At 41.2% G+C, this 14,854-nt stretch overlaps 1 protein-coding gene across 4 annotated transcripts in view; it reads left to right on the top strand.

Annotated features, from left to right (window-relative positions):
- SYTL5 (synaptotagmin like 5) overlaps positions 1-14,854 on the top strand; it is a 378,504-nt gene that overhangs the window by 156,775 nt on the left and 206,875 nt on the right. For all 4 annotated transcript variants that reach the window (XR_012228981.1, XM_073566026.1, XM_073566027.1 and 1 more), the window contains exon 2: positions 7,124-7,461. Coding sequence is in view for 3 of the 4 variants with exons in the window: in XM_073566026.1 (XP_073422127.1) it covers positions 7,343-7,461 (119 nt within the window). In the remaining variant the exon portion in view is untranslated. The remainder of the gene's footprint in view (positions 1-7,123; positions 7,462-14,854) is intronic.

Below are 14,854 nucleotides of genomic sequence, written 5' to 3'. Positions count from 1 at the left end.
TACTTTTTTGCCCCACTGTATATGTCTGTATTGCCAAGTTTTTAACACTAAGGTTCGGATACAGCTTTAAAGAAGGCTACTACTTATGATATAACGCAATTTTATTTTAAAGTACTAAATTAAAGGAATAGTATGATTGTATACACTTTTGATACCCAAAACAAAAAAATGGAATAAAGAGCAATTCATTAAAAATTGAAATTTTATTATTTTATCCAAAAATTGATAAAATACAAATAGATCAATCAAAAGACATAGTATATAAGGGAGTCAGCGACACTTAGTATCCACATAAAGGTAAGAGAGGGTAAGCATTTGGCAATATGGAAACAATGGCACATATAAATATGTAAATTGGCTTTCTATGGTACATAAAAAAAGAATTAATTCAAATAATCAAATTTTATCCACTGAGAATGTAAGCGATGAAAATACAAAAAATTGCAATATATGAGGAAGTCCTCAAATAAATCATTACAATTAGTGGAGAACGGGACCCCAACGCACGTTTCGCTTCTTAGCTTCATTGGAGGAAGGACACGCCCCCCGAGGAAGCCATGAAGCGAAACACGCATTGGGGTCCCGTTCTCCACTAATTGTAAGTTTGGGTCTTGGCTCTACTTTATAGCATTACCTATTTGTGCACATGTTTGTCCCTTTGGCTCAAAGATTACTGGCAGCCTGCCACATCTGACATCAGATAAATGGCCTTTATTTTCTGACTTTCACATGGCAGATCTAACTTTAGGATCACTTTATAGGCTTATGGATTTATTATGGCAGCTGTTTCAATGCACTATTGCACTTTAATTTATCACTGAGAGAAATTTGTATTTTCTGCTATATATTTGCAATTTTGCACTATTGCACTTTATTTGATTTATTTGAGGACTTTCTCATATATTGCAATTTTTTGTATTTTCCTCTCTTACATTCTCAGTGGGTATAATTTGACTATTTGGATTAATTTTTTTTTTATGTACCATAGAAAGCCAATTTACATATTTATAAGTGCCATTGTTTCCATATTGCCAAATGTTTACCCTCTCTTACCTTTATGTGGATACTAAGTGTCGCTGACTCCCTTTATATACTATGTCTTTTGATTGATCTATTTGTATTTTATCAATTTTTGGATAAAATAATAAAATTACAATTTTTAATGAATTGCTCTTTATTCCATTTTTTGTTTTGGGTATCATTTATTGTTTTGGTGAATGAGCTTTGATATATTAGCCTCTTTTGGTTTATTGTATACACTTTTGTATGTTTTAACATACAAAGGTTAAGTACATATAAAGATTAACTACATATAATGTTTAAATATATATACTCACATCATCACCAAAGAGCTTTTAAACATCATCCATCTGGAATATCAGAGAAGCAACTCGAAGACAGAGAACCCCTGGGAAATTCACAACACTGCACGGGCATCCCCACTTATACAGGTATCACTACACAGTACACGTATAAGTACACGTACCAAACATTTTGCTTCTCTCTTAGTCATGTTTCTATGGCCTTATATAGTGATCTACTTTATGTTGTAACTCTGGTTTTATCCTCTGCCCTCCAGTGGCCAGCCTTTGGGAGTAAGATGAATCAGATATGTGGCGAGCATCAGACAATGGGAAATAAGCCCACACAATTCAAAAGCTCCCAAGATAAAATAAGTCCACAGTACACAAAGGTTAAATATACCTCCATGTTTTACAGTAACAAACAAGCATGGAAAAACAGTTCTCAAGATTGTGTCACTATGAGCATTGTCTATCTGTAAATGTAAGACCAGCAATGCTGCTCGGTCATGGTCTGAATGCATTCTGTATATTTCAATAGAAAAATATTCAGAATTGAGAGTCCTCAGTGGTTGATACCTTTTAATGGTTAACTGAAAAGATGGTAATACATTGCAAGCTTTCGAGACTACTCAGGTCTCTTCATCAGGCATAGACTAATACAAAATCTGAAGAGTCACATATTTATGCACAATACAGCACAGAAAAAATGCAATAGATGAGACAATGGACGTGAAGCAGAATTATGATTATGGGAGAGGGAGAAACAAAAAAATTGGACCAGTTCATAGATAAGGAGTCCGGATGTTTTATTGTCCTCTGATTGGAGTTTTCTAATGTGTTGTGATGCCCCCACAAGGTCTTAGGAGCAAATTCCTTAATTGATGTAAAAAGACATAAATCCATGCGACACATTCATTCCAGCCTTGAGAGTGTCAAAGGTTGTCATAAATTTATACTCACAGACTCTTCTCTCTCTCTGAGATGTGAAGTTACCTTTCAATACCAGTAATTTCATATCCATGGTGTTGTGGTCCATCATACAAAAATGTTTTGCCACAGGTAGATCCATTCTTTTTTCTCTTATTGTGTGACGATGAGCATTCATCCTTGTTCTAAGCTTTTGCCCTGTCTCCCCCACATACAGACCCCCAGTTGGACATTTAGTACAAATAATTAAGTACACCACATTAGATGTAATGCAGCTGAAAGTACCTGGGATCTTGTAGTCCTGATGTGAATTGGGGATCTTTATCTTAGCCGTGGTCATTATAGATGGACAGGTTTTACATTTTTTCTGGTTGCAAGGAAAGGTTCCTCCAGCTGTAGGAGAGGACAGTATACAGGAGTATACAGGAGTATATTTCAATATGAACTCAAAATATCCATTTTTATATTCACTCTAAAACGTTATATGCCATGAAGGGGTTAAACTAGCTTGAACATGACTTTTGTTCAGCAATGGAGCCTTGCGTGGTAAGCATGCATACAGATCATGGAGTTCGATTGCATTACATATTGTTTTCTTTGAAACAATTATAACTGCTGATTCCAGATCTTTCTGTAGCTCTCCACTGGTGGTCTTTGACTCTTCGACAACTCTTTTGCAAATTCTTTTTACTCCTTTGTCTGAAATCTTGCGGGTAGCACCTGGTCATGGTCAGTTTATGGTGAAATAATGTTCTTTCCACTTCCGGATTATGGCCCTAACAATGCTTACTGGAACCTTTAGCAAATTAGAAATCAGTATGTTTTACAACAATTAGGTTGCAAAGGTCTTTAGACAGTTCACTGTTTTATACCCATCTTGAGATGTTTCTTGTGAGGCACCTTGGTAATGAGACACATTTTATAGGTCATCAGTTGAACCTGTTGATATTATTTTTTCACTAAGTGGCAGAATTGCTTTCAGTTAATGATAGATTTCAGCTTGTGTCGTGACTTTCCATGATATCTTACACTTCTCTTTCTTCATGTGATCCCTATATCATTTTTAATTATTGCATATAACTTTATTCATGGACATCTATGGTTTGATTTCTTTGCTTTTTGATTTTAGGCTTGTATGGATTGGATGGGTTGTTACTGACATCTGGTGAGAATTTCATGTCAATAGCACATTTAGAATTATATTTACTTAGCAAATTGGTGATGTGTTTAATACACACAGTTTATGTACAATGGCTTGCGAAAGAATTCAGTGCCTTGGCTTTTTACCTATTTTGTTACATGACAACCTGTGTTTAAATATTTTTGTAATCTGATTTGTGCGTAATGCATCAGTGCTAAATAGTCTAAGTTGGTGAAGTGAAGTGACAAAAATATAGGCATAAATTAAATTTATGGAATGAAATAACTAAAAATTGGCATGTGCTTATGTAATCACTCCTTTTGCTATGAAGCCCCTAAAAATGTCTGGTACAAGCAATTACCTTAATAGGCCACATGCTTAGTGAAAGGAAGTTCACCATTGTGCAGTCTAAGCGTAACATGGACTCTGTGTATATACACAGCTTTTCTGAAAGGCCACAGGCTGTAAATGGCCTGTCACACTAAGCGATATCGCTAGCAATATCGCTATAACATCACTGGTTTTTGTGACATAGCAGCGATATTACTAGCGATATCGCTTTGTGTGATACTTACCTCCGACCGACTCCCCCGCTGATTATCGCTGATCGCGCGAGAACGTCCTGGACCGTTTCTAGTCATCAGCGTCCTGCTGGGCTTCCTGTGGCACCGACGAGCGACGCGCGGACGCGGGCGGGAGGACGTCAGGATCGCCTTGTCTGACAGGTAAGTAACGACCCCCGACCGCTGCTATGTTGCTGGTGAGATCTGCCTGTGTAGCAGCTCACTAGCGACCACTTAGCGATGCACCAGCGATCCTGACTGCATACATTTGAGGAGTCGCTAAGTGTGACAGTACCTTAACACCATTAAGCAAGAGGTACTACTAACCAAACAACACCATGAAGACCAAGGAGATCTCCAATTAATTCAGTGACAAAGTTGTTGAGAAGCATACGTTAGAGTTGGGTTAAAAAAATACTGTAAATCCCAATCTCTGATAAACCCTCGAAGCACCATCAAATCCATTATCATCAAATGGAAAGAACATGCAAAACCTGCCAAGAGAGGGCCACTCACCAAAATTCTCAGGCCAGGTAAGGAGGGCATTAATCAGAGAGGCAGCACAGAGACCAATGGTAACCCTGAAGGAGCTGCAGAGTTCCCAAGCAGAGACTGGTGTATATGTCCATATGACCACAATAAGCAGTACACTCCTTTATAGAAGAGTGGGCAGAAAAATAGGCTTTACTTGCACACAAAATTGTAAGGCTTGTTTTGAGTTTGCCAAAAGACATGTGGGAGAGTCCCCAAATGTATGGAGGAAGGTGTTTTGGTCAGATGAGACCAAAATTGAACTGTTTGGCTAACAAGGTGAATGCCAAACCAACAAAGCTCATCACCCCAAGAACACCACGGCACAAGGAGCAGGGAAAATGGTCCAAGTCAAGGGGAAGATGAATGGTGCAAAATACAGGGGTATTCTTGAGCAAAACCTGCTTCAGTCTGTCAGTGATTTGAGACTGTGACGGACGTTCACGTTCCAAGAGGACATTGACGCAAAGCATACGGCTAAATCAACACTACAGTGGTTTAATGGGAAACATGTAAATGTTTTGGAGTGGCCTAGTCAAAGCCCAGACCTTAATCCATTTGAGAATCTGTGGTCAGTCTTGAAGATTGCTGTTCACTAGAGGAAATCATCTAACTGGAAGGAGCTGGAGCAGTTTTGCATTTAGGAATGGGCAAAAATCCCAGTGGCATAACTTGGAAAGCTCATAGAGACTATCCAAAGCGACTTGCAGCAGTATTTGCCACAAAGGAGGCTCTACAAAGTACTGACTTTAGAGAGTTGAATAGTTATGCACAATAAAGTTTTCAGTTATTTTGTCCTATTTGTTGTTTGTTCACAATAAAAAGGAAACCGAATGTTCACAGTTGTAGGCATGTTCTTTACTTGAACTGATGCAAACCCTCCAAAAAACAGTGAAAGTCCAGGTTGTGAGGTAGCAAAACATGAAAAAAGCCAAAAGGGTGAAGACTTTCACAAGCCAGTGTATATAATATAATGTGTGCGTTTATGTGTGCCTAGAAAATAGTTTAAGGATCATTGTTTCAGCCTCTGTAATTGTTTTTTGACAATACAAGTAGACTTCTTCTTATCCATTGTATGCTTTGTACCTTTTCTTATAAAGACTGTTTGCGCACCCACACCTCCTAAAAATACTTGACATTTTCCTAGCCTATGGAATGATTTTACATACTGCCTTCTAGAAGGAAGCACATTCCACACATGCATACGTAAAATTTGCTTAACATTGTAAACTGGTTTTCCATTATCACTGCTCATCAGAATTAAGGAGCTCATTTCATCATTCTGTTTGCTGCTATTTTTTGTAGATGTGCCAGTGTCCTATATTATGAATTGAAACACCATTGAGAAATATGTGACCTGAAATTTATTATATAGTCATGTGGCTCTGTTCACTCCAAAGTTATGACTTTTTTAATCACGAAGTCATAACATCTCAGTTTCATTCCTCTAGAACAATGATAATGACTTATAATGGGGTCTTGTCAGATTTCTGTCAGAGTTCTGAAATTTTTTGATGAAAAGAATTGCATACTATGCGTTATTTCTCTCTCCTCACTATAATGGAAAAAATCTCTGCGGGAAACTACATAAAGCAAGAGTGTAAATAAATTCATTTAGATGTAAATCAGTAAGAAGACATTGCTACCCAAAACACCATCATTAACAATTATAAAAGGCCACACAAGTCAATGCTATTACTATGCTGCAGTTTTTGTTTTGTGCTCCCAAAACACTGGGGCAACATATCGTTGTCTGAAGAAAATGAGAATTTTTTTTATTTTCACGTGATGCACATTTGAGCTGACATTTTGTGATAGTATGGGGTAATATAGCATGCTTAACTCCTGGAGTATTCAGTTTTCCCACTCTTAGGCTAATTTCACATTTGCATCTTTGTGCACAGCACATCGGGCGCAAGTAGAAACGCATGCAAAAACGAGCATGCGTTTTTGCGTTTTTTATGCGCATGCGTTCTCTAGGTGTCACATTTCACAGGAGGAAAATCCTTGAAATATCCTTGACACAGACTCCACCAATGGGACACCAGTGGGTGTGTCATGGGAATTCTTTCTATAGACCCTGTTACAGCTGAATTCTTCAGATTTGGTGCTGATGAAGAAGACATGCTGCAATAAAAAAAGAGACATTAGTACATAATATAAATGGAGAAAAAAGTACAGTCAGACATTAGGTTTTTATACTCACATTTCAAACTATGCTTCTTTGTGTAGGGGGTGGTTTAAACTAGTGTCTAGACATGTATACTCTTAAAACACATGCATACGCAAACGCAGGCGTGCGCGTGTCCATGCGCAGGCCTGCGTTCCCATAGACTGTAATGAGTTGTTTTGACGCATTCCGTGTGCAAGCGTACGCATGCATTTTTTTTACGCCTTTGGGCGGACTAAAAATGCAACAAGTTGCGTCCGGTGCATCCAGACGCACACCTGGAAAAACGCATGCGTACGAAAACGCAGATGAACACATGCAAACGCAAGGCCATGCGTACGCCATGATAAACATAGGTACGCATGACGCATGCGCACGGATGCGCTGCGCACAAAAACTCTAATGTGAAACCAGCCTTACCCAATCTGTCAATGATCAAGGTTAATATCAACTAGGAGGATTTACATTTATTTATTCTTTTTTTCAGATTGGATAATGATGAAGATTTTTTATTATATATCAATCTGCAACAATAAAGGACAACTCAACTTCAACAACTCTACGGTTATTCAAAGTCTACATGAAAACTTCTCTGCACAATATATGACCCAAAAAGAATATTTCTGATTAACATTTTTCCTAACAACCTCCCTCCTCTGAATGAGGTTTACAGTTCCATTCACTGTTCTTCAGATTGTTTGCAACAATGTCTAAAAACATAGAAATACTGAACTTGTCCTATTTACTAGACCAAGAAAAAGAAGCTATCTTAGCTGTGCTAAAGCGTGATGAAAATCTCAAGCAAATGGAGGATAAAAGAGTAAGGTAAGCTCACTAATTGCAGAAATAGAAAAAGTATATGTACTTTTTTTAGGCAATGTGCAGATATCAATTTTCCTTGTCTGTCCTCATCATGGAAAAGTTATACCACAATTGCCATTAATGAGATGTCAAGTTTTTATCTTTAAAACTGTACTTTTTCATTAACCCCTTTCTGCCATCTGACGTACTATCCCGTCCATGGGCCCCTGGCCCATATGCCCATGGACGGGATAGTACGTCTAGCGTGATCAGCAGCTTCCTGTGCAATTTTGATGGTTGTTCTTTTTGATTTGTTTTATAATGCGATTATCTCTCGATGTAACTAAATGTTTTTTACTGCCTGCGGTGTGTCTGAATTCATGTTTTCTATTTGTGTGTATCTCCACATGTTTTTAATTTCACTTAAGTCACTTAGACAGCAGCTGTGGAGGGAAGTGTTTCCTATTTGAACTCGTCACTTCCTTCCAGTGTTTGACCCGTTGAAGCGCTTGCATAGCGCGAAACGGCCGTTGTCAGCCTCTGTGCACTCCTTTTGTCACTCCCCCGACCTGACATGTTATTTATATGTCAATAAATTGGTGATTGAATTATCTCGATGAGTGCTTGGATTCGGGGATTGATTGCTGCGGGGTCTGGCACCCGGGATCCCCAGCTGTTGGTCTTCTGTTTGTCGCACATCACTGGCGATTTCGGGGTGATAGCGGTGCCGTCCGCACTTTCTCTTGTGGGATTTATAAATAACTATGGTACCACTGAAAATGTCATCTTATCCCGCAAAAAACGAGCTGCCACACAGTGTCACAGTGTCAATAAAAAAGTTATAGCTCGCAGAATAAAGCGATGCAGAAATAATTATTTTTTATATAAAATTGTTTTCAGTGCATAAAAGCGCCAAAACATAAAAAAAGATATAAATGAGGTATCGCTGTAATCCTACAGACCCGAAGAATAAAACTGCTTTATCAATTTTACCGCACGCGGTACAGTGTAAACGCACCCCCCAAAAGAAATTCTTGAAATGCTGGTTTTTGTTCATTCTGCATCCCAAAAATCGGAATAAAAGCTATCAAAAAATGTCACATGCCCGAAAGTGGTACCAATAAAAACGTCAACTCATCCCACAAAAAATAATACCTCACATAACTTGGTGAGTCAAAATATGGAAAAATTATAGCTCTCAAAATGTGGTGATGCAAAAACTATTTTTACAATAAAAAGCATCTTTTAGCGTATGACAGCTGCCAAACATAAAAACCCGCCATAAATAGTAAATCAAACTCCCCTTTATCACCCCCTTAGTTAGGGAAAAATAATAAAATTAAAAAAATGTATTTATTTCCATTTTCCTGCTAGGTTTAGGGCTAGGGTTAGGGCTAGGTTTAGGTCTAGGGTTAGGGTTAGGGTTAGGGCTAGGGTTAGGGCTGAGATTAGGGTTAGGGGTGTGTTGGGGTTAGGGTTGGAGTTAGAATTGGGGGGTTTCCACTGTTTGGGCACATCAGGTGCTCTCCAAACGCAGCATGGCGTCTGATCTCAATTCCAGCCAATTCTGTGTTGAAAAAGTCAAATGGTACTCCTTTCCTTCCAAGCTCTGCCATGCGCCCAAACAATGTTTTACCCCCACATATGGGGTATCAGCCTACTCAGGACAAGTTGTAAAACAACTTTTGGGGTCCAATTTCTCTGTTACCCTTAGGAAAAGAAAAAAATTGGGAGCAAAAATATTATTTTTGTGGAAAAAAAATATGATTTTATTTTCACACCCGGGCGTTATAAACTTCTGTGAAGCTCTTGGGGGTTCAAAGTGCTCACCACACATCTAGATAAGTTCCGTGAGGGGTCTAGTTTCCAAAATGGGGTCACTTGTGGGGAGTTTCAACAGTTTAGTCACATCAGAGGCTCTCCAAAGGCAACATGACACCCACAGACCATTCCATCAAAGTCTGCATTCTAAAACATCACTACTTCCCTTCCGAGCCCTGATGTGTGCCCATTGTCATGATCCAGGTTTGATCTGACAGTTTTAAATGCACAAGTGAACTTTTTTCCTTTGGCTGTGGGCCAAAGTGGTGTGATTGCCCCCGGTGGCCATTAGCATTATTGCACTGTGGTGTCGTTTGTTCTAAGTTGCCCCGGTGGTGAGCGGTATTGCACTCTAGTACCTTAGTTTGTGCACGTAATTATAATGCAGGTGTGAATGCTCTTTAAAAGAGTGTCAGGTGTATCAATCACTGTTGGTGATAGTTAGTCATTCACAAGTAAGCCTGGGTGAAAGATGGAGCTGAACAAGAGTCCTGGACAGGCCAGCCAGAGGAGACGAGTGGCAGCTATGGAGTCTGCAAGGAGTGCTGGCATGTATTGGTGGAGTCCAACGATGGGGTCTGCAAGAAGGGCTGGCATGGCATGGAGGAGTCGCAGTTTATGGTGTCAGCAGGAAGTGCTTGCATGGCTTGGTGGAGTGGCGACTATGGTGAGAGTTGCACTCAGCAAGCTGGACTTGGTTGCTGAAAGCTGGACTCAAGCATGCTGGACTTATTGGCAGAAAAGTTGGACTCAAGCATGCTGGACTTTTTGGCAGAAGCTGGGCTCATCTTTGGGACTCTGTTTACTGGGCAGCTGCAACTGGTGGTGGACTCTGCTCCAAGGCTGCACTATGGTGATGGATCCGGTTATGGTGATGGATCCGGTTGAAGGAGAGGATGCACGCAGGTGGTGGGCTCTGTTGCGGGGAGCATAAGCAACAGAGCAAAGCTAAGTGGTATCCCCCTGAATTGTCATTTTTCCTTATGTGTGTTTAGTGCAGTGGTGGGATTAGTTTCTGCACCGACCAATTCCCTAGTGAGGTTTTAGGTGCAGGGCGAGTCAGGGTTTTGAGGTTCCTGTGCGTTGCCCGGTGCAGAACCGGCATAGGGAATGATAGGAGTGTAGAGACACTGACTCAGGGGAGTGCAGGAGGTCTCCTCTTCCCCATTTCCCTATCGCAGGGCTCTCCATTGTTATTGTTTCCCAGGTTTCCCTTTATTATTTAAATTCGCCCCACTGGAGGCGGTGTATCCAGGGTCACGTGTGTCATATGGGTTCGCCTTGCGGTACTCGCTGCGTCCAGACACACGTGACGTGACATTATCACCAACCTGCACTTTTTTTTTTCTGGTGAGCCTTGGCCATGTGGAGACCTGTGAGTAATTGCTGCCAGGCCTCACTGAGGTGAGTGAGGAGCTGCAAGGTGTGTGAGAGCAGCTGCAGCAGCAGTTATCAGGGTCTGGGGCCTCTCCTCTGGCTCTACGAGAAAAACAAAATGTCGGCGCTGGCAAAAAGCCCCCTAGAGTCGCTGCTGGGGAGCGGGACTTGTTCATACAGGCGGACGCACCCAGGCAGGTGGGAGGAGTTGGTGCCCCACAGAGCTGCCTGGTATTCCCCGAGGTGAAGGGGTAGATCCCTGTAGTGAGCAGACTATGGTGTGGTCCGGGGGCTCTCCCCAAAACTTCCATACCACCGAAGATGCCGCCCCCTCCTGGTCGTGTGGAGGAAGATGACCAGGAAGTGTAAATTTCCTCCATATAATTACGGCCTTGGCAATGAAGCCCCCTAGAGTCGCTGCTGGGGAGCGGGACTTGTTCATACAGGTGGACGTAACCAGACAGGTGGGTGGAATTGGTGTCCCCATGGTGCTGTCTGGGGTTCCCCGAAGTGAAGGGGTACGTCCCTGTAGTGAGCAGACTGGAGTTATAGTCTGCGGGGCTCACGCCAAATCTTCAATACCACCGAAGAAGCCGCCCCCTCCTGGTCGTGAGGGGGAAGACGACCAGCGAGTGTATATTCCCTTCATATTCCGGTTCCCTTCTCCTCCAGGTGTGAGCAGCAGGTGCGCTGCGGGGGAGTGGGGGCATATCTCAACCCTCGCCATTAACCAACCCTGGGAGGTGCAGACCTCATGGCGAAAGGGTTGGAGGGTGGTGCTCCTTGGTGAATAGCAGGAGTGTGAGTGTGGTGACACAGGGGGATGCCTCTGTTGTCGATCCAAGAGTGAGTTCACCAAATAATGACAAAAACGAATGCGTGGCAATAAACGTTCAGGTCCGGACCTGTGTATGAACGAGCTGCACTATGGTGATAGATCCGGTTATGGTGATGGATCCGGTTGAAGGAGAAGATGCACGCAGGTGGTGGGCTCTGTTGCGGGGAGCATAAGCAACAGAGCAAAGCTAAGTGGTGTCCCCCTGTATTGTAATTTTTCCTTATGTGTGTTTAGTGCAGTGGTGGGATTAGTTTCCGCACTGACCAATTCCCTAGTGAGGGTTTAGGTGCAGGGCGAGTCAGGGTTTTCAGGTTCCTGTGTGTCGCCCGGTTCCGGAACCGGCATAGGCAACGATAGGAGTGTAAAGACACTGACTCAGGGGAGTGCAGGAGGTCTCCACTTCCCCGTTTCCCTATCGCAGGACTCTCCATTGTTATTGTTTCCCAGGTTTCCCTTTATTTTTTAAATTTGCCTTACTGGAGGCAGGGTTTCCAGACTTTTGTATTTATACTTGTAATATCTAAATTCGCCAGTTGGAGGTGGTGTATCCAGCTGCACGTCTTATTATTTAAATTTGCCCCACTGGAGGCGATGTATCCAGGGTCATGTGTGTCATATGGGTTCGCCTTGTGGTACTCGCTGCGTCCAGACACACGTGACCGTGACACCCATACAGTAGTTTTCTCCCACATATGGGGTATCAGCGTACTCAGGACAAATTGTACAACAACTTTTGGGGTCCATTTTCTCCTGCTACCCTTGAGAAAATAAAAAAATTGGGGACTAAAAGATCATGTTTATGGAAAAAATATGATTTTTTTATTTTCACGCCCGGGCGTTATAAACTTCTGTGATTCCCTTGGGGGTTCAAAGTGCTCACCACACATCTAGATAAGTTCTTTGGGGGGTCTAGTTTCCAAAATGGTGTCATCTGTGGGAGGTTTCCACTGTTTAGGCACATCAGGGGCTTTCCAAACGCGGCATGGCGTCCAATCCCAATTCCAGCCAAAAAAGTCAAATGGCGCTGCTTCCCTTCCAAGCTCTGCCATGCGCCCAAATAGTCGTTTACACCCACATATGGGGTATCAGCGTACTCAGGACAAATTGCACAATAACCTTTAGGGTCCTGTTAGCCTTGGGAAAATAAAATTGGGGGTGAAAAGATCATTTTTGTGGAAATTTTTTTTTATTTTCACGCCCGGGCGTTATAAACTTTTGTGAAGCCCTTGTGGGTTCAAAGTTCTAACCACATATCTAGATAAGTTCCTTAAGGGGTCTAGTTTCCAAAATGGGGTCACTTGTGGGGGGTTTCCACTGTTTAGGCACATCAGGGGCTCAGCGTACTCAGGAGAAATTGCACAATAACTTTTGCAGTCCAATTTCTCCTGTTACCCATGGTAAAATAAAAAAAAATTGGACCTGAAGTAATTTTTTTGTGAAAAAAAGTTAAATGTTCATTTTTTGTTTAAACATTCAAAAAATTCCTGTGAAGCACCTGAAGGGTTAATAAACTTCTTGAATGTGGTTTTGAGCACCTTGAGGGGTGCAGTTTTTAGAATGGTGTCACTTTTGGGTATTTTCTATCATATAGACCCCTCAAAGTGACTTCAAATGTGATGTGGTCCATAAAAATAAAATGGTGTTACAAAAATGAGAAATCGCTGGTGAACTTTTAACCCTTATAACTTCCTAACAAAAAAAAATTTTGGTTCCAAAATTGTGCTGATGTAAAGTAAACAAATGTGAAATGTTACTTATTAAGTTTTTTGTGTGCCATATCTCTGTGATTTAAGGGCATAAAAATTCAAAGGTGGAAAATTGCGAAATTTTCAAAATTTTTGCCAAATTTCCATTTTTTCACAAATAAACACAAGTTATTGAATGAAATTTTACCACTAACATGAAGTACAATATGTCATGAGAAAACAATGTCAGAATCAGTGGGATCCATGGAAGCGTTTCAGAGATATTACCTCATAAAGGAACAGTGGTCAGAATTGTAAAAATTGGCCCAGTCATGAACGTGCAAACCACCCTTGTAAAGGGGTTAAATACAGAGAATTAGAAATCAGCAATATTGTTCAGTAGTATTACGTAGTATTCTAAAATGGTCGATAAAGATATACAAGGCCTAACAGATTCAATCAGTGTTGAGCAAGATAGGCTGTACTATGGTGGCCAATGACAGGCGTGAGTCAATGGAGTAAGCTCATAAGAGTAATGGGTCAGATAGGCTACATGGATGGCATTGGTAAAACATACGCTGGGAACTAATGTACTTGTGTTTGAGTTGCCCTGATGGGTCTTGGTAGGATTGGAAAGATCCATTTAATGCCTCTGTTGAAAATGAAAGGGGAAGGATATGGAGAAGTAAGATGGTGAAGAATAACAGTAAGGTTGGGTATAGGAGGTGACTTAGTCACTAGAAGGTTCAGTACAAAAAAATGCGTTTAGTGGGGCAAGCTGGGCCTTCTCGGATCTAACAGTTGTAAAGGAGGTAAGGCAAAGGGAATGTAGCTAACGTAATCTGCTCACAGCTTTCCTTCATATCTGTAAGCTTTATGTGGATCATGTACCAAGAGATTCACTTTTTGACCTCTGAGAAGACTGTTTTTGTCCCAAGCTAAAACAATAGTTTGTTTAGTTACTAAAGACCTAAATGGGGGTCCATGCATGTCTTTTGTAAATACTTTTGTTTAGCAGAACCTCCCAGGAGATTTTGGTCAAAATGTAGCCAATGGTCTGCGTGTGTGGTTATTCTCTATTGACGTCTGAGAGATATGTAACAGTTATAGAGGTTGTAGCAGAGTGTATTTTCTGAGAATGACCACCGGTACACAGGAGAACTTCACTGAGAAAGTTATCTTGAGTAAACAGTATTTACTTCATATGGGTAAACATGAGATAAGAATTCAGTAGCACACAGTCCGTGTTGCTGGCATAATACACTCAAAAGCAAGAGTAAAAGTAACAACAACAAGAGAGAACTTCCCTCCCCACAATACAGCAAACATAACTTCACACTATCGCCATCTGCTGTCAGGCTAATGTAAAGTCCTCCCTTCACTTATAATAAGTCCATTTCTGTTGCATATGCCAACAGAGGTATCCTTAAGTTGTCTCTTAAGCAGCTTAGGCCTCTTTCACACATCAGTTTTTTGCCGTTAGTCACAATCCGTCAAAGTATGAAAAAACGGATCCAGTGAAGATTTCAAAAAACTGATGCACTGGTTCCATTCTTTTGACGGATCCGTCGAAGATGGAGCTGTAGGAATTTAAAGGAACAGGATTCTGGAGAGAGAGAGAATTTTCCTGTGCCAGAATGGAAAAAGTAGCCGTGGGGGTTAAAATAAAGAAAGAGAAAATCTTCCGGGCATGCTC

This window comes from Dendrobates tinctorius, unplaced genomic scaffold, assembly GCF_039654945.1.
Source record: "Dendrobates tinctorius isolate UK_male_01 unplaced genomic scaffold, ASM3965494v1 ptg000016l, whole genome shotgun sequence".
Lineage (NCBI taxonomy): Eukaryota > Metazoa > Chordata > Amphibia > Anura > Dendrobatidae > Dendrobates > Dendrobates tinctorius.
The sequence above is the reverse complement of the archived record's forward strand: the minus strand, read 5'-3'. Positions and strand labels throughout refer to the sequence as shown.